The sequence below is a fragment of the Oreochromis aureus genome, linkage group 8 (genome assembly GCF_013358895.1).
Source record: "Oreochromis aureus strain Israel breed Guangdong linkage group 8, ZZ_aureus, whole genome shotgun sequence".
Taxonomy (NCBI): domain Eukaryota; kingdom Metazoa; phylum Chordata; class Actinopteri; order Cichliformes; family Cichlidae; genus Oreochromis; species Oreochromis aureus.
Window position 1 is genome coordinate 7,384,037 of NC_052949.1, and position 20,981 is coordinate 7,405,017.

General features: G+C 38.8%; 1 protein-coding gene across 1 annotated transcript in view; it reads right to left on the reverse strand.

The window, feature by feature from the left end:
* sema4gb (sema domain, immunoglobulin domain (Ig), transmembrane domain (TM) and short cytoplasmic domain, (semaphorin) 4Gb) overlaps positions 1-20,981 on the reverse strand; it is a 59,372-nt gene that overhangs the window by 7,437 nt on the left and 30,954 nt on the right. The window contains exons 5-14 of the mRNA XM_031760173.2: positions 20,505-20,603; positions 20,317-20,410; positions 18,712-18,825; positions 17,351-17,505; positions 11,773-11,948; positions 7,302-7,440; positions 6,989-7,211; positions 6,196-6,311; positions 5,802-5,956; positions 3,257-3,318 (exon numbers count right to left, since the gene is read on the reverse strand). Coding sequence (XP_031616033.1) covers positions 3,257-3,318; positions 5,802-5,956; positions 6,196-6,311; positions 6,989-7,211; positions 7,302-7,440; positions 11,773-11,948; positions 17,351-17,505; positions 18,712-18,825; positions 20,317-20,410; positions 20,505-20,603 — 1,333 coding nt within the window. The remainder of the gene's footprint in view (positions 1-3,256; positions 3,319-5,801; positions 5,957-6,195; positions 6,312-6,988; positions 7,212-7,301; positions 7,441-11,772; positions 11,949-17,350; positions 17,506-18,711; positions 18,826-20,316; positions 20,411-20,504; positions 20,604-20,981) is intronic.

The following is a 20,981-nucleotide window of genomic DNA, read 5'->3' on the forward strand; positions in this document are numbered from 1 at the left end:
GCAAACTCCAAAACACTTGCAAACTCCAAAACACTTGCAAAATCCAAAACACTTGCAAACTCCAAAACACTTGCAAAATCCAAAACACTTGCAAACTCCAAAACACTTGCAAAATCCAAAACACTTGCAAACTCCAAAACACTTGCAAACTCCAAAACACATGCAAACTCCAAAACACTTGCAAAATCCAAAACACTTGCAAACTCCAAAACACTTGCAAAATCCAAAACACTTGCAAACTCCAAAACACATGCAAACTCCAAAACACTTGCAAATTCCAAAACACAACGGAAGTGCTCCAGGACGCTAGGGGCAGTGTTGAGCTTTCGTTACCTAGTAACTACACAAGCCAGGAAGTACCAATGACCGGATTTGGGCTCTATCCCAATTCAGGGTCTGCAGCCTTAAAGGCCACATTTTAAGGACGATTATGTCACAGCGACACGACGAAGGCTGTCCCAATTCAAAGGCTGCTCGAAATGCGGCCCTCAAATGCGTCCTTAATTTCCCTGAATTTTAAGGATGGGTCGGTGTAGCCTTCATGGCCCAACATATCCCAGATTTCATAGCGCGGCCGTGGTGTGGATAATTTTGCCGAAAAAAACGGCGGAAGCGGAGCCGCCAAAGAGTAAACTTTCAGAAGTAAGTACTGAATATTATGTCACTTATTTATGCGCAAATGTTTTTATAATGAAGAACATTAAAACATTACTGTTGGCCACATGTCAGCAAAGTTAAGTGACATTAGTGATGTTTGTACTAACTTGGTTTTAAAGCCTTTACTTCAAAATATATGCCGTTCAATAGTTGACTTTAATCTTACAGAGAATGTGATGATTTTATGGATAATTAAAGTCAGTCATATATCCACAAACACAACAAGCTGAAAGTCAGTGATGCTGCTCGGTTTGCAGTCCTGAATATGACGGCACAAGCAGGATTCACTGCACTGTTAATGTTAGCTATGTTATATTGCTGCCTCTGTTCGGTGGTGTCGAGCCAAACGGACTTTAACGTGTGTTTGAACGAGCTGACGGTTCACTCGTTAAGCTGAAAGAAAGATGCTTTAATCACAGGAGTCACACATGTGTCCACTGGACCATCTGGAACTCTTCTTGTTTAGCACTCGTAATAACACAAACACTAAATCCTCCTTCTCTTGTGCTGTTTTGTAGCAGTGTGTACACCTGAGACTGTCACCTGTCTGTCTGTCCTGCACTCTCTCTCTGTTTCTTTCTCTCTGATTGTGGAATAAAAGTATGAACATGTATTTATAAGTTACACTTGTGTTTGAATCCTGCAGCTTATCACACATTTGATTTCCATGTGTGACAACTGCAAGTGTCCAGAGTGAGGACAGACTGAGGGACCCACTGCTGCACATCATCTGTGAGGCTTTGCACCCTGATGATCCACCAGGACAAACTCAGCAGTGTGTGAGGAAGAGGAGGAGGAAGAGCCAGCAGCAGCTGACAGATGGAGAGAATAGACAGACTGTTCCCTGTTTGTGAAGGACTGCTAGGAAAGTTTAACATAACTAATTGTCTGTCCTGAATCAGTCTTATTAGGTAATGTTCAAATAATGTTATCATCCCAGTGTTTTCAGTGTGGGAGAAAGTACTCAGGGCCTTCAAGTTACACACTATGAAAGGCAGCAACAAGTTTAATATTCAGAAACCTAAAGTATGTATCAGCAGCAGAATGGAGCTAAAAATAAATGTTTGTTTCAGTTCTATGAAGCTTTGAGTATTTTGGATTAGTAGCACTGCTGTGTTTGTTGCATCATATTGCTGTAACTGTTTATATGCTTTATATATTCTGAGGTAAGTTGATCTATAGTGTTACATCATATTCTATAAGGATGTTATGTGTTTGTATACTTTCTGCCCAGTTTGACCCATTTAGCAGAAGTCAGCCTGTTTAAGGCTCTGATATCTATTCTGTATGACTTAAAGCAGTTATGACATGCTCTGATTTTCTCACCCAATAAAGGAATATTTAATATATCAGTCTACTCTTCATTTTATCAGAAACAGTTATCACAGTTTGTACATTTTCTTTTATAAATATATGTAAGCAATGAGCCAAATTTAGCAATGCCAACATACTGAAGGAACAACATTTGTCTCTTATATATGATACACCTATATATGCACTGTCAAAGATACTTCTCTTTGAGTGAAGATTTAAGGTGATAAGACATATAGATAACTGCAACTTGAATCTGTACTGAGGCTCAGTATTTGACACAGAGTTCATGTTCACTGCTGTAATAGCTAATAATGATTAATATAATAACTATAATATTGGCCATATTATATTTACATTACCAAAGTGATATGACTTTAGTCTCATGAACAACATTAGCTAATTGTTATTTACTAACTAATCTTAAATGACTGTTCATTACAGAAATGAAGCCCAAAATCATGTTTTACAGTCCTGTGGTCTCAGCCTCAGATACTTATCAAATCACACAAAGCTCTTGTAGAAACAAACAAACAAATGAACAAAATATGTTCTCCTTCATTTCTGTCAAACAAAGTTGTATGACACGTTTCCAGCGGTTAGTATCATGGTTGCTAGGCAACCTGGGAAGCGCGACGGAGACTAGACCGTCCCATACAGACAAACTTGCCGTTTATTTTGCAAATTGAGCTCAACACTGCCCCTAGCGTCCTGGAGCACTTCCGTTGTGATTTGGAGTTTGCATGTGTTTTGGAGTTTGCATGTGTTTTGGAGTTTGCAAGTGTTTTGGATTTTGCAAGTGTTTTGGAGTTTGCAAGTGTTTTGGATTTTGCATGTGTTTTGGAGTTTGCAAGTGTTTTGGATTTTGCAAGTGTTTTGGAGTTTGCAAGTGTTTTGGATTTTGCAAGTGTTTTGGATTTTGCATGTGTTTTGGAGTTTGCAAGTGTTTTGGAGTTTGCAAGTGTTTTGGATTTTGCAAGTGTTTTGGAGTTTGCAAGTGTTTTGGATTTTGCAAGTGTTTTGGAGTTTGCAAGTGTTTTGGATTTTGCAAGTGTTTTGGAGTTTGCAAGTGTTTTGGAGTTTGCATGTGTTTTGGAGTTTGTACGTGCTTTGTCTCTAGGGGCCACCGTAATCATCTGTGAGAGAGTCAGAACAACTTATCAAGTGGGAAAGATGGTAAGATAAAATGAAGAACTAACCTTTTTTAAAACCGAACAAAGACGCTGTGGCATAATGGATTTGCAGTGTAGAAGTAAAGTGCACGCTGAATGTGTGAAGCAACACGTACCATTTCCTGAATTCTCCTTGCAGCCCCTGACCCCTCTCAAGATATCCTGGGTTAGGTTCGACCTGCAATAGTAATTAAGAAAAATTTGCATTTAACCTTCATTAAACTAGGAGATAAGCGTTAGAGTAAAAAGCGAGTGTCTTCTGAGAGTGTCCCAGCTAAGATAAGCATAAATAACAGCGAGGTATAAAAAATGCAGCAAAACTGTGATAAACAGAAACGTGATTACCATATCGTAAAAAAGATTTCTTCAATCAAGATTTCGACACAAAACTACCTGAAAGCTGCAAATATTGAGCCATTTCTGCAGCAAAGGCTTAATATCATAAAAAGAGATAAACTTGAGATAGCTTGGGTTCCCAGCAATAAGAGGAGGATACCTAAATGCTTTTTTTACGCAGCCCACAGCGGATTAGTACTAGGGATAAATTCCCCATCTCCTCTTTTATAGAAGGATTAGTATAACAAAATGTTTTTCAAAGAAATAATATGGATATTGTAACTTAATAATCTTTAAGAAGTATGCATTACCATCCAAATCTTTTTGCTGCTTTCTTTGGATGTGATGCAGCAGCCAAAGTATAAAACAAATCCACGGGGAGGGCTGAAGTGTCTGCTGCAGTAATGGAGATTAAGATGTCTGCTACTCACTCATGCAGAGTTAATGAAGAGAGGCACAAACAGTCCCCAGTGCAAAGAGTGAACACAAGCATGCCTTTCTACTGTCATGTACCACGTGCAGTATTTTTCCCACTGGAATTAACTTACAAAATCCAGGTAAGATCCTAGTAAACAAAGGTGGAATCTAACTTAGCAATTTTTGCATAGACCTGCATATCCTGGAGCCTATTACACCTGATGCTGGGCAACAGATAGGATACACCTAGATGGTTTGACAGGCCTGTAAAACTGCTTAGTGAGATTATACAGTATTAGCTCCACCTCCAATAACGTGGCAGCAATGCAGCACATTTAAGCCTGTGGACATGGTCAAGTTGACCTTCTAAAGTTCAAACTGGGCATCGGAATGGGGAAGAAAGCTGATTTAAGGCACTTTGAATGTTGCATGGTTGTTGGTGCCAGGTTGGATGGTCTGAGTACTTCAAAAACTGGTGATCTACATGGATTTTCCCACACAAACATCCCTAGAGTTTACAGAGAATGAGCCAAAAAAGAGAAAATATTTTCTGGGAGAAAATTCCTTGTTCAAGTCAGAGGTCAAAAGAGAATAACCAGACTTCTTTGAGCTGACAGGATAACAAGAGTAAACTCAAATAATCACTCGTTACGATTAAGGAATGTGGAAGAGTATCTAATGCACAACTCGTTAAACCTTAAAGTAGTCGGGCTACAGCAACAGAAGACCACGCCAGGTGCTACTCCTGATAGCTAAGAATAGAAAACGACTAGAACTCATAGGATCAGAGTTTGGCGTAAAGAACATGAAGGCACACATCCATTCTGCCTTATATCAACAGCTCAGGCTGCTGGTGGTGTAATGTGGGGGATATTTTATTGGCATATATCCCACGGAGAGTTAAGGCAGCTCTGAATGCAAACGGGGTCCAAATGGTACTAACAAGGTGTTCCTCATGAAGCTTTTGGTGAGTGTACATTAGCATTTATTTAATATTGACAAAATACTCTCAAAGTTTTAATTATTATGTTCTACCAGTTGTACCAGTTTCTCTTATGTAAATATTTCAGATGGCGATATGTAAAGTAAAATGTTACTGAAAGAGGAAAGACACAATTTCATTCACTTCCACCCTGTTTGTTTTGCCGTTCTACATGCAGAGATACATGAGACATAAAGATTGAAATCATATCCAAAAGGGTGGGGGCTTTTTTTGTGTGTGTGCGTACTTGAAATTCAAAACTTCCCATTGTGGGTGAAGCTCCTGCTGAGCTGAACAGAGCTGATGAGAAAAATCCAGGTCAACTACATTGTCTTAGACCTGCTTTCATAGAAAATTTGTTGGAGGGATACAGAAGCTGTATAAATAATTAACTGTGCTCTGGTATTGTTTGGCCCAGAAGGAAGAAATAAACATAAGCTAAAAAAGGTCATGTAATGCAAAAATGTACAGCACAAAAAGTTAATCATCTTAATCACCTCTCCCTAATCTCCTGTAATTTTTCCAGAGGGCTTAATGGTAATGATATGTTAAATCAACATGCCATCAGTTATGAGCAGTTCACCACATTATTTAACAGTTACATTAGAAAAAAATATCTAAATTTTATTACATTTTTAGTACATTTTATGCTTAATTTTTCAGCTCATGGAAAAAAATTTAATATAAAGTTAACAGAATAAGACAAAATAAGGAGGAAAAATCAGAGACTACAGAGCAGGTGGAACTGTGGAAGAGAGAAAGTATAGATTCTGGATCTATGGAAGAGCAAAGCAAATGTATCTTGTTTGTTTTCTGCCGGATCTCTGTAACTCCATTTTTTTGCGTGCATTGTGTGTCAGTAAAATACAGCGAGTCTGTCTCCTTACTGGAAACATTCTTTTTTTTTCGAGTGCATGTGCCCTTACTTTTGTGCACGTGAAGATATTTCCACACACACTTTCCCATCCCAGCCACAGAAGGGGTCTCTGGCGAACACACAGTCATAACAGGAAGTGTACCTCTTGCAGGTTGACATCGGTACCTGCACGACTCCCGAGTAGGACCCAACATAGACACTCCTCTGTAAAACAGGAGCATATTTGGAAGATTTTTCCTCATGTTAAATATTGTAATGCACTTCAGTATAAACAGCGTATTTGTTCTTTAATCATCAGTTATTAATCGGAGGAGAAGGGAAGAGTTTCACAACCTTTTTTGGCATATGAGAGGGATTTAGGTGCAAAGATTGCCCATTTTCATTTACATATAAATCCTTATTCTGTTAACATACAGTTTTACTGTAGATATATTTAAACCTACCAAAGGTGAGGAGATGACCATGCTCCCTATGGGCTGTGGTTCATCAAACAGCTGCAGCTCTTCTATGATATGCATTTCTCCATCGATGTCCACAGCTCTATGCAGCCAGCCGTCATCTGCAAGAACAGAGAAAACCTTGTTGAGTTAAACTGAGATGTGAATATGACAAAAATGCTGGCTGTATGAACAAGACTAATGTAGCCACTCAGTCTGAAACTCATGCTAGTGACAATTCTTTCTAAAGACTAGCAGGGGCAGACTCCATTGATTATAAAAAGATTTGAAATTGAAGAAGTCTATGAGAAGTGACAATGACCCTAGTTTTCACTTGATTTAATACCTCGGTAAACGCTGTGCTGATTGCTTTATAGTCTCCATTTCTAGTTCATTGATATGAGCCTGGTTTTCTATGCTTGCACTGGTTTCTCTAGTTTCTCCTACCACTGAAAAAAACATGCAGTTTAATGTTGTCTGTGTGAGCACAGAACATGCTTGCATAAAAGCTCAGTCTCAAGAATTTCATATCGTGTTGAAATAAAGATTTAATAAGAATAGAGGCAAATTACAGCAGCCTAAATCATTCACTCTTGTCTTGCGCACCATACGTCTGAAGTCTCAGGTAGTTAAAGTTTTAACTGGAACTACACCAAATAGGTCTAACCCCTAACTTCCTAACAGAGCAACTAGTCCAGCTGCATGCTGTTACTGTACTCTATTGTTATTTCATGGCACTGCTAAATGCAGATATGCAGTTTATTTGCTCATTTTATTGAATTTCTTGTATGAAACTCACCAGTTCCCAAAAACAGAACAGTGTAAATATTTCCGTCCAGTGCCGGCTCTTTGTGCACTGCTATCTTGACATAGTTGACACTTCTTTTGAACATGAGGGGGCGCACACCTATTGGGTGCACCTGTTTGGCCATCAGCGGGTGCCTTCTGGCAAAGGTGAGGACATTGTCTGGGAGATCTCGAGACGAGTTGATGTTCTGGGACCTGTGCAGATCTGTTATACACTGAAGATATAGACAGAAAAAATGACTAAAAATACAGAACATAACAATCGCTGATGATGGTGAAGAGAAAGTTAATGCATTAAAACTTACAGAGCCAGGTCTTGGATCTGGGACTTTTCCTGTGTACTCCCTCCATTTTGAGTCTTGCACCTCCATGTACGGCCCTTCGAAAACCTTCTGCACATCTGAGAAGGCGTACTGGCAGATAGCAGACGCTTTGATATTCTTCCTGTAACACAATCCCCAACACCCCAAAGACATGTCCAGGGGACACACTCAGGATTAATGACTCAAAGCTGAAAAAAGGCAGTTGCTGGATTGAATTTCAGAAGCATCACAGATCATCAGGCCTCACTGACAGGCAAAAAGTAAACTGGCTGACTCTTTATTCTCTGAAAACTGTCGGTATTATGGTGGGTTTTTTCCTTTTCACATTGGCATGTGGGAGTGACGTCACTGACAGGTGTGTAATTTTACCCCTTTATCTCTTCCAGAGGGATGCATTTTCAACACTAGCATACAGTGCAAAAATACCTACTCCTTGTGAGTCATAAATAAAACAACCTATTTGTGGTTTTGGTCCTGCAGCTGTGAGAAAAAGATTTTGTCCAACAGCATGAGTTATTAGTTGCAAACCAGGTAAACCTTAACCTTGAGCCCTAAAGGTGAGATTAGTAATGGGTGGAAAATGTCTTTGTCACATTCTTTAGGCCATTGTGTAGTCATCAGAGTCCTCAAAAGCATCAAAGTGAGGAAAATAAGAGCGAACTGAGACCAGAATGTGTCTTGAAACTGCCAGGAAGTACACCTCAGGGGATTAGTCATTCTTACACATGTGAGTCTGATGCATAGTGATGACTACTACTCACACATGTGTAATAACAAAGAAAGAAAGAAAGGCTATGTAGGCTATAAGAAGGGCTACACTAGCCCGGATAAATTTGAAAACGGCGTATACGTCTGAAAATGCTCCGCGTCCACACTATCGTTTTCATGCGTTTTCACAGAGTTGTGCGTCCACATTGAAACGGCTGAAAGTACTTACGTTCCAGTACTGCGCATGCGTGAAACGCAAGACAATTCAACCTGCCTGATTTCTGCCTGCCGTTTATTTACTTTCCAGCTCTTTGAAACGTTGTGGCAAAATGTCAGTCCATTTAAAAAGCACCGAGTTTTTTAAATGGACTGACAACGAGGTGGAGTTGTTGCTGCGAGTAACACAAAAGTACAAAGTTGCAAAAACGAGTGAGACATAAAGAATTTGAAGAAAAGCTATCTGGAGCATGTACAAACTGATATTAATCTTTCATAGGGCTGTCACAATTGAGAGCAAACAAAACAACTGCTGAGTAATGCCCTCCGATATCTTAGTTTAATTGGTCACATGACTGCATCACATGACTAAAATGTGTCATCGTTTTCGAAAAGGCTCCGGGTTCGCTGTGCACACTGCAATGAGAAAACTGCGTTTTCAGATGTATCCACTTTGGAGAGCGTTTTCAAAACGCTCTGTTTTCCTTGACCGAAAACACCGTCTCAGTGTGGACGGAAGGCCAAAACGGAGAGAAAAAGATGCGTTTTCAACATATTAGTGTGGAAACGGCCAAAGAAAGAAATTAAAAGCAACAAAAGACAAAAGACAGAATGAACGCAACCAAAAAAGAAAAAAGTAAGAAAGCCAGCAACTAAATAGGACACCTAGAAAACTACAAACCACAAAAGATGGAAAGCTAGAGTAATCAAGACAGAGAGATAAAAAACATGAAAGCAACAACCAAGAAACAAGAGAAAAAGAAAGAAAGTTGGCAACCAATGAAGAAAGAAACTATACATCAATCTTCTGTTTATCCTATTCAGGGTTGTCAGGCAGCTGGAACCTATTCCAGCTATCATAGGGCGACAGGCAAGGTACACCCTGGACAGGTCTCCAGTCTAGTCAGAGCTAATGCAGAGAGACACACACCATTCACAACAACTAAGCTAGCCCCACTAACTGCATGTCTTTGGACTGTGGGAGAAAGAAACAGACAGACAGAAAGACCGCAGCCAGATGGGGGATTTGAACCCAGGACCTTTTTTGCCCCGGCCTAAAATCCACCAAACAACAAAAAAGAAAAGAAGCTAGCAATAAAGAAAGAATGAAAGAAAGTGATCAAAAGTGAAAAAAGACAAAAGAAATGAAGGGCAAAAAAGAAGGAAAGAATGAGCAGCTGCTGCAGTGAATGAGAGGACACATGCTTGTATGCACTAAACTACAGCAGTGGAAAAATGGAGAGAAGCAAAGGGAGAAATAGATAATACATGTCTCATTGCAATGCTATCCTCACCATCAGAATCTAAACACCCCTGGGACAGTTTTATGCAGCATGACTCTGCATATCAGCATAAACACACACTCAGATCACATCACATTTTCCATTGGCAGTCGTCATCCTCACACACACACCCACGCGCACACACACATCAGCTCTCACCACAGCTTGGCTGCTTTTCTGTTGATAAGAACTCACCTAGGATTTGAAATAATGACTTTTTCCTCATTATCAGTTAATCTGCTGATTACTTTTACGATCAATCATCTAATCTTGACGGTGTCAGAATGTAGAGAAAAGATCCAGCGCACCAAAAGATATCTTGAAATGGCTGGATTTGTCTGACAGCCAGTGTAAAATCCAACAATATTTAATATGCGATGACATAACACAGGGAAAAGCAGCAAATACCCAAAACAGAGAAGCACAAACCACAAGCAGTTTTACTTAATTTAATGACTTCAGTGAGTCGTGTTAAAGGATTATTGGTTGATTAGTTAATCTCTGAATTAGATGTTTGGGGAGAAAACATCATTTCGTTCATCATCTGAATAAAATAGATCTTGTGGTCTCTCAAAAGAGGAATTAACATCACGTTTACTTCCAGCTGAATATCACATTTTTGTTTCTCTGTTTTTTACATCTTAATGCAATATTGCACTTCCACTGTTGCACTAATCAAATTCATAAAGAAATTATTTTCCCCTTTTGGTGTAAAAGAACTTGGATTGTCTGCTCAGAGCTCTGACAACCTCATTCAAAATCTTTAGAATGAACTTAAACATCCGAAAGGTGCGAGTTAGACTTTATCCCACGAGTCCTGGTCCTCACTAAACCTCTTGTGTCTGATTAGAAGATTGTCCCCTCGGCTAGGCTGCATTACCTCTTATAGTAACAGAATAACGGTCATTATTGGGTGTAGTGTCCACATAGTTTTGGCCATCCAAGTACAGGCGGACACACTGGCACAGTCCCAAGTTTTACACACTCACATCTGTTCGCTTTCTGCTTCCAAATAGATTTTTTTTTTCAGAGCTGAATGTTTAAATGAGTGTTTAAATTGTAAATTAGTGTGATACTCAGAGGCGGGCAGGTTATCCATTAAAACCTTTCTTTTTAAATTTAAAACCTAAGTAGCTCAGAAACAACAAAATAAACAGAAAACAAAAAAGTCTGTATAATTAAGCCACCTGAAAAACAGGAAAACCACTGAGCAAACAGTGTTTGACTGCAGATATATTCTGTTTTCACATGCTGCACATTCCACTTTAAAACTACTTGACTGAGTTCAGAGAAGAGAAATGCAGATAAGCATTCAGATTTATGGGATCCCCTCCTACACACACTGCACTGTATTCCATTACATTTAACCTTAGTTTTAAGGCTTCAGCTCACTGGACTCGAGCTCCTGAAATCCTGAATCTGACCATCTCATCCCACTGAGTGATTATTAAACGTTTTAACTTTGTGCATAATTGACCACATTTTAACAATGATTTTTAAAACAGCTCAATTACAGTACCTCATTAAGCTAATAAATACCAATGACAGCACCACAAAAACAGGCTGGGAAAACTATTTCTTGGTCAAGACTTTTGATTGGTTTAAAAATACTGGAGAATTAAGTAAGTTCCTTTCCTCAGCCATTAATTAGATATAATGACACAGTGACACCAAATATTAGAAAAGTTAAACATTTTAGCTATTGCCAAGTCTATACAAGATCTGACAGAAAACTAAAGACAGTGACAGATGACTTTTTTTTTAGTTTTACAGTAATGTAGGGACCATAATGCACCAATTAAATACCATGTTACATATATTAATACTTGGAATTGGGCAGCTGAGACTGTAGACTTCTCACAAAACAGTCTACTGAGGCCACACTAACAGCAAAGACAGGACATTTTCTCATAGACTTCTTAGAGAAGCTGCGCCCTTGGTAACCATTAAAAAGTTTGCAGATTCATTTTTCACTCTTCGTCACTTCACTTCTCAGACACCCATCTATGGTTCAAAGCCATAAAATTGTTTGCTGCCCATATGGAATGGGTGCTGAGAGCTTTGAGTTTGGCTCTCAGTAGTTATTTTCAGGAAGTTGATGCTCTATATAAAGAAATATTCTGAAAATTGTTCTTAAAGTTTGGATCTTTGCATGAATTCTACAAATGTTCTCAGATGTTTGGGTTTGTAAGTTAATATTTGATAATATTTGATAATAGCATAAATGAACCAAAATCAGATCTTACCATTCCAGACCAAAGACACCATAAAAAATGCTGCTGCGAGCGTCTCGCTCCTGCAGGACGAACACGTCACGCAGGATATTGAGGTGCAGCTCATACTCTGGGACTGAGCACACCATTCTGGCCTTGAGGAACGAGGTCCACTTCCTCTGCAAAGTCCTCTGGCCTCCCCAGTCAGTCTGCAGAGAGAGGAGACAGAGCAGGAATTAATTGATGCAAAGATAAACAACACAATGACTTTAATGATGCGAGTGATGCACAAACAGTTCATTTATATAAGAAAAGGATTAGATCCAATTGTATTGTACAGATTATGCAGATATAATGAATATATAGGGAGGAGCTGAATGTTGGTATTCAAACTCAGTGTCCCTAGTGTAGCACATTTCTCTGATTGCATTTCAGAAGCAGTGGGAGGTAAGGCTGTAAGACATTTTTCTCCCTAAAAGAGTAATTTGGCACACCTCATTTAGATAAGATGAAAAAAGAGATGGAGAAGATTTTTTCTTTGTTTGTCTGTATTAGAGGTTCTCATCTTTCTTTATTTGTGGCTTTAGGGGACATCTGTTGTTCATCAAAAGCCTCTGCCTGCATTGGCCTCCCACACAAGAAAGCCAAAGTAAATCAACATAAGATATACACTTAAAACCTTAGGAGCGGTTCTGTCAATAATACCAATTCAATTTATGGCACAAGACGAATGAAAGAAGAGACGAAAAGGAGTGCAGACAGATGAATCCAGTCTTTAAATTTCATTCATTTGACAGAAGGAAATCTGTAGAGACTTGAAAGCAACAAATAAGCATTTCTTACAGAGATGATAGCAGGTTATTACGGTGGGAAGAGCTAAAGGGATGCAGTGGCAGATTACAGTCTCTGTCAATCAACGCACAGTCAGGGTCACTGGGCTGTCATGAGGTAAATTTAAGGCAGTAATAGTGAAGAATCCAAGCATAGAAGATATACCAGAGGGGGAATTAACCCTAGATGAGCCTGTGCTGCAGTTTATTCTCAAAATACAACCCCAACAACTTAAAACTACAACGCCTGTCTCTTTACTGGAGATGTATAGAAAGACAAAATGCTAAATAATGTCAAACTGGCGCCTATTTCTGCTTTTTGCAAAGGTCTTGTTTTCATGTCATCATGTCTCTTCTTTGTTAAAGTAGGCCATGACTGGCGAGGAAGTAGAAGCTGTCTGGCTGGGAAGTGAGAAGCAGAAGAGGACAACCGGTTAGGCAACTCAAAAATGGCAAGTCGTCAGTGGTTTCAGGCCAGAGGCTACTGCCAGAGCCGTCACTATCTGTGGATCTGCCATCAACCAGCGTGATGCCTGGCTGCCATGGGGGCTGAGCTGGGGACCACTCGACATCTGCATGGGCTGCTGTGGCCTAGTTCAGACTGAGTTATTACACTCGACTGCTCTGACATCTCCACAGTGCTGGTGAAGGGAGAGGAAGAGCCCAGACCTTATTTCCAGAAATGACTTCTTTCGAATCCAGTGAGGATGAAGACAAGTGAGTGTGTATATGGGTTTAAAAAGTAAGAGAGCAAGAAATGCTCAAAAATGAGCTCCCTGCATTTGTTTAATGAGCTTTTGGGACAAAAGCGTGCAGCAACACAGGGTTATTGGGGTATTTTACAACTTTATTATTCAATGCCAGTGGAAACAGGACAAAAAGAGAGAGAAATAACCTCAACAGAAGTCCTTGAGAATCATTTTAATAGAAATAAAATGATATGTTTTTTCAGCAAAGCAGCAGAGACACTCAGGGAAAAGACCAACAGCAGACAGCGATGTGAAAATCAATACTGGGTGTTTAAACCTTTAGCAACCTGTTTTTCATACTAAAAGATCCAAAGCATGAGGCATTTTTTTCAATGAACTCTTACAGCGAAAATAGTGTCCAGACTGCCTGTGTACTGTATACATAATTGAAAAGCAACAAACTCATGCTGCTGCTGTTTGTATTGTAAGAATAAAATTACCTGGACACCGGTAATCATTCACTCACCCTCTGTCCACCCATTTATCTCTATTTTTTCAACCATTCATCCAACTTAGTAGTCAAAGGGGGCTGGAACATTTCCCAGCTTTCATGGTGTGAGAGACAGCGTACATCCTGGACGCTGTGATGCCAGTCCAACACTCACAGAGCCAGATCATTTATTACTCCCTATTAAGGGAATTTAATGTGGACTATGAGCCTATATGAAAAATGAATTAAAAAACTGGCACTTTTAAGCACTATTAGTCATTTTCTCTACACCATTAACTGTGCCATTGCTGTCACACAATTAAAACTTGACACATCAATGTCAAATAAATGCTGTTTACCCGAAATGCATGTGTGTTCCATCCCTGTTACTTATTCCCCATGGAAATAAGACAAAAGAATAATGCTGCTATTCCAGCAGTGCAAAACAGACTTAACAGCAGAGTAGAGTCAAGTATGACAGTTTTTACTTAACTCATGATGTCAGTAATATATTGCTTAAAAACTTACACATACATGACACATTCACCCAGCAGAGAATCTATAGTAGGTTTAACAAATGCACTGAAAACCTATTTTAAGCTGAAACTGACCATAGCCTCATCCTGACTAGGTTATGCATTCAGCACATGTTACCATGGTGATTTAACCACATAAAAAGACAGCCAATTTTGTGACATAGAAAATTCTGACTTTTTGCTGAACATAGCTTGCTCTGTAGTACACTCAACTCATCTTGTTTGTCAATGTTTCCAGAGTTCCTTATAGTTGTACTGTGCTCTATTGTGTGTTTCGCTGGCTGCTTGTTTCCTCTTTTGATTAAAATTTTGGATTCCCCTGAGAGCCATTACTTTGAGTGTAGTATATAAATGGCATAGTAATATTTAGTATACGTTTGGTCAGCCAGGCAACAAGCAGTTCAGTCAGAGGCCAAATAGAGCAATTCCAAGTACGAAGAGATGTACAAAACTATGGAAGAAAGAAAAGTGAAATGGAAAAAGAAAACAATAAAAGTATAAAGTTGGGGGAAAGTTGAAGTGCTTGAGTACATACAGAAGACAATCTGGAACAAAAGAAAAGGGCAAATATGGACACAGATGAGACAGGAAATGATGCAAAGGCAGAAAGAACATCTTAAAAAACTAAATCAAAGTGCATATTTTCAAAATAAAACAGTAAGCTTACTTTAATTGAAACACAATTCTGTGATGGTTAAAGTACTGGTATCGTAAAATGGTTTACACCATTTGATTGTGAAGCTTTATGCTCTCAAACAATAATTCAACAATTCCTGCACCGTGCTTCAAGCTTCAACATCTTGAAGCACGTCAAGGATTTAAATGTGTGTGTGATGAAGGGAGACGAACAAACTTTAGCTTCTTTTGGCTTCTCTTTGAAGCCACATTGCATTCATGTCAGTGTCCGCAATAACATCTTCCCAAGATACGCTTAGAAACATTATTATAAAACTATGAGCAGCACAAGGTCAAAAAGTCCACACTGAGAATAAGCAAATTGTGGTTCTCATGAGAGACAAGTCTATGAAAATTCCAGTCACACTGAGAATGGAGCAGAATAAGTAAAAACAAAAAAGAAAAAAGCTTCAAAGTTTTCAAGCTACCCCATATGTTTCAGATAATTTATTTATGGATGAATAAATGAATATCGAGGAAAACACACAGCGTGTGAGCAATCAGCGTTCCAACTTGACATCCTGTCATTAACTTCTTGTGCACGGTTGGGCTTTAAAAAGCAGGTATCAGAATTTTAATTAATGCTAAACCTGAACTGGACTCTGTGAGAAGCATTAATTAGGGTATCAGAGGCAAAACGTTTTAAAATCATGTAGCCTCCGAGAACACAGAAGCCTCTCTTTTTTCTTCGTGTTACTTTTCACCTTCCTGAACCGCCTGCTGTTTGGGAGCGCTGATGCTGCTCTCTTACTCCCCTGGAGTCAAAAATCACAGCTTTGAGGTCTTCATTTATATGTCTTGTCAAATCATAATCAGCACTCATGTAAATATACATCAGTTTTATGGGTGGATCAAGCCAAAAATTTTTGATCTTTAAAGTGGCTGGGAAGTACAAAGTTCTTACATTGCAAGGCACTACTAAACTTTGTAAACAGCAGTTGTTGTTTCTGGCTTTGTTGAAGTTTTTGTTGACCGTTGAAACAGATGCATCCTTGTTAGAATGCACAACAGGCTTATTTCAGATAGATTGCTAATGTAATCGGACTTACACTGCCTCTGAACTGCCTGCAATACTGCACTGACCTGCCTCTTACAAGTTGAAAGACTTGCTGCACCATTCCCCATATACTTTGGTCATTTCAGCTATATTGTGAAATCATGTATTTTGGGTTTTTTTGAGGAGACAGAGCAGAAGCGTGTGGATTTGAGAAAGACGGCATCCTCATATTAAAGAGATATCAATTAAAATTGACGTGTGGCACAGCTGCACCATAAATTCTTTTGTTATACACAAACAAAACAATCAACTACTGCTGTATTTTACAATATCACTCTCCAGTGATTATTTACTGTATATTTTCCAGCATATTCCATTCCATGCCTCTATAAACCTGTGAAACCTCAAGTACAGCTCTTCTGGCAAACCACTTCTTTCCTTCTGTCCTCTCTCCTCCTGTTGCATTTTAGGAATTGAAACTAAGATGACGTAGGACAGAGGAGATAAGGAAGCACAACTTAGAGGGAAAAAAGCCAAAGAAAAATAATAATGAAAGTATGAACATTAGTAAATGATATATTTAAAAAAGGAAACAAAACTCTACAAATACTTAACAGGAAATTCACACCATGTCAAAATCTTTGAAAAATTTCCTGCTCAGTAGGTTTTCCTGTTAGTGTTCTCTCATTCATTCACTTAAATCCTTTTCACAGGATCACACAAAGTGAAACACAACTGCATCATTTCACCAGCTGAGTCTTTGACTTATTCTTTTGATGCCCACAAAAGCACACCGTGATGGTAATTATACCACCATGAATGGCTAAAATAAATGACAAGCGTGAGGAAAAGGAGCAAGAGTAACCTCTAGGAATGGTTGCTGGGCATGCTGTCTAGACTGGGAATGCTGACAGCAAGTGAAATGAGGTGAGATGGGAAGTAGAGGAAGAAGAGCAGGAGAAGGCGGAGTGGAAGAGGGGGATATGGCAATAAAGTGAGGGGGAGGGTTTGCCATTGGAGGTGGAGGTTTGTGGACTTCTACTTTGCCTGGCAACAGTGGCACAGAGAGAGAACCTCTGTCAGTGAAGAAACTGTGATTAGAGACGACCAACTGCTGGCTGACTTAGCATTGATATTACAGCGAGAGGAGCGTGGCAGCTCAGCGAGATACAAAATTGTCCTCCGAAATCCATTTACATTCATTCTGTGCAACTGACATAAACCATTCAATAATCCCACCATTTTTCACTTTGAATGATTGGCAACTTTTACCCTCCCTTGTTTCAACCCTTTCTTTCTGTGACCTTGCTGGCACTTGTAAAGCCATTTCAAACCCAGTGAAAGCATTAATGCGATTATAGATAGCAGTGTTTGGGCTAACTGGTCTTTCTGACCTTGCACACTCTGGCGACCCTGGACACCTTGGTCTGGCTCGGGTAGGCAATCTGCTCCTGGCTTCTCTCAGTGAAGAAGAAGTAAATCTTGTCATCATCACCGATAGTGCTGTTGATGCTCTCCTTCAGCAGCACAGAGCCCACGAAATCTGCCTCTGTGCACACAAACACAAACACATCACACGCACACATCCACATGTCCAAAAAGAAACCTATTAGCAGCCTAGAAAGTGTCTCCTTGGAAACTAAAGATGGAGCCTTTAAGTATGATTGAACCACCACAACCAAGTCAGTTAGAGCTGCAATGCGGTGCAATTTTTTTTCCTTGTGATTCTTATTCTACAAGTGAATCTGTTGTTTTTTTATGACAAAAAACATCTGATGTAATAAAAATGTGCAACATAGCAATGAGGTTTGGTCTATTAATATTCTACTGAAAGAGGAAATGCAACCCCACTACCCAAAACACAGGAATGCTGTATGAAAGGCAGATAATAAATAAACAATTTGCAGTTTAATTGCTTGTAAGGTGTCCTTGAGTGTCTTGAAAGGCAACTATAAATAAAATGTTTTATTATTATTATTTATTTTATTTTTGCACACAAATAGGCAGAAAAGTAATGCAATACTAAAAAAAAATCTAAACCCACAACTGCGATTATACAACTGATTACATTCATTGCTAACTTGATGGGATTTTTTTTTAAAAGCAGGAAAAGAGGCTGACTCATTCAGAATAGAAATGAAGAAGTTTCGACTCTGTAATGTATGCGGCAAATAGTTTGATAGCTTAAAAATGATGTTTCTCAATATGAAACTGCAATGAATATTGGATTCAATAAACTATTCAAGAAAACCAGTATCAGACAGAAAAGTCTGTTGGACTCGGGGACACTTCTGAACAACATGAACACAAACTGCCACTGCATGCACAAATGCAAGTTCAAACTCTACTATGCAAAGAAAAAAATATATATACAAAAAATATCAAGATCTTGTTTGAGTGTGAGGTCGTTTAAAATGGATTGAAATGAAATGGAAAACTGAGTTCACAGAGTGCTGTTACAGAAGATGAGATACAATACTGCTGTATGCTAGATATGTCACATTATCCATCACGTCTATTTGTCTATTCTGTCCATCCAGAGAAAAAAAATTCAACACAAGAATAAATAGTTTTTAAGAAGCAACTTACTTTAAGAGGCAACATACCAAATTACATTTGGTATGTTGCCTTTTTACCGCTTTTAGTTAAATCCAATTTAAAATCTAATTTAAATATTTGGAAAAAGGACACCATCCCTTTGAACTAGTGTCTTACAGCAGCTATTATGCACATACATATGAATGATTATATTTACCCAGAAGCCACCGAGTGGGCGCCTCCTCTGTCCTGAGTGTGGGGAATGGAAAGTTTCGGCGAATATCTGGAGAGCTGCGAAACTCGTACTGAGAGGCTGTGAACATCTCGCCATCTAATTAAAAGAATAAAAGCATGCAATGGTGGCAAATGGATTAAAAAAGAAAGATATTGAGATATCAAAGTTTAATCACATGTAAATGAAAGCATTCAGTGGAGTGCAGAGGAAGTGGGAACAGTATGACCTATGACTTGTGTATTTGTAACAATAATTAGACAAAATTTAGCATGCTTAAACTGTCTAATAAAGAGAGTGTTTGATTATCTATGCTACATCTAAAAGTGTGATCTAATCCAAAAATCAGGGTGCACTTTTGCACAGTTAACGCTTGCTGTAATCCTTACAAATGTTCATAATGGTTGTCAAGCAACTATACATGAGGGAGCATTCACATTTCCAGCAAAACTAATTAAAGACTTAAGCAGTTTGAGTTGGTAAAAATCACGTAATTGTGACCTTGCTTGCATTTGAAGCAAATCCCACAAGTTCCCCTTGCCCTTCTGGGTCCACTGTGATTTGATGAGTCTTCACAGACCCTTAGTATGATGACGTTAGAAGTCTTAAAAACACTGCACTGGGCCTAATTATAACCTCACAGTAGCACAGTTCTAACAAAGTATTTGAAAATGGATTTGAGTTTTTCCTTCAAAGTTTCATTCAAAACTATGACATCAGCATGATAAACAATATAAAATCTTTTCCATAACTTTTCTTATGGATTTTAAAGTGCAGAATCAGGTGACAGACTGTGAAAGAGAACCCAAATGCAGGATACAGGAAATTACTGTGAAAGTCCAGATTCCAGAGCTTTAATCCAAAAAGTCAAGGTCATTTGCTGACGTGTTGATGAGACAGCAAAGCAAATCATTCTGGCAAAGGGCAAGCAAAATGTCAAATCCAAAACTACTTCAAAAAGTCATAAATGGAAATGAATACGAGGAGAGCAACAGGATTATGAGGCAAAAAATCAAGAAAAAGACTGGAGGCACAGAGAACTGCTGGATGGAAATTGCATTCATTCTTAGATTTTAGAGTTCTACTAAGTATTCAAGTTAAATTTAAAAAAAAGTATGTAATATGTTGTGTATATGCATATCAGCAACATGCTGTTACAGAGGTTTGCATTGTCCCCTCACAGCAAGATGGTTCTAGGCTTGAACCTCCGTTCTCCCTCCAGCTGGTGAATTTTTTTCTGTGTCCAAATACATCCAAGTTAAGTTGAGGTGATTCTCAGGTGGCAGTAAGTGCAGATGGAGACAAATAAACCAATGTATAAACCAATTTAGTGCAGAGCCAGGACACCAATGGAGTGGTGAGGATGGGAAATCAATATTTCATGGATTTAATTGTAAATTCCACAGATGAGCAGCAGATTAAAACTCAGAACCTCCTTCCAAACATGTGCTAACCTCAGCACCACTATGCCACCATAATGTGTGAGAACAGTAAACCTTTACTGCCCAGAGGCCTTTACAAATAAGATCCCCAAGGACAAACATAATGCAGGATGGTTTATAGAATAAAATCAATTAAATTTGGACTTACCTACGATGAGGCCGGTGAATCCCTTTGCTGGGTCATACGGACACCTGTCTCTGCCTTCCTCAAAACCTGAGGAGAAGCTGAACCGCTCTGCATCCTTGTAAAAAAAGATTGAGAACACATAATAAGTTGTTTCATTTCAATTCTTGTCACAATTTTACTTGACATAAAAAAATCCCAGGATCTCTTACGATATAAGCACAGAGCGGTCTGAAGGCGTTCGTTCCACAGACGTACAGGTGGGTCTCATTGTATCGCTGCAGAAAGCGGATGTGGTTGTAACACTCTGTCTGCAGAGAACAGTAAAAAGAAGTGATTTGTTTATTGTTGTGTATCTGCTTGTTTTTCTCAGCGGCAATACATATTAATCAATCAATCAATTTGTTTCCCGGGTGTTAAAAACAATCAAACATAAAAGAATAACCTTTCAAAGATAGGGAGGAAAAGCTTTAGAGAGCAGAGAAATAAGCATGCAAAATAAATCAAATGCAATACAGATGACATTAATACTATTAGACAGCACAGGCAGTTCAAAAGAAGTTGCATAAACTCTCATTACATTATTGATAACAAAGAAAAAGCCATAAAGGAGGCAAACTGACAAAGCTGGAAAAAGCAAGGCAAATATGCACTAGCTAAGCATGATGACAGGTCTGGTTGGTTTTTTA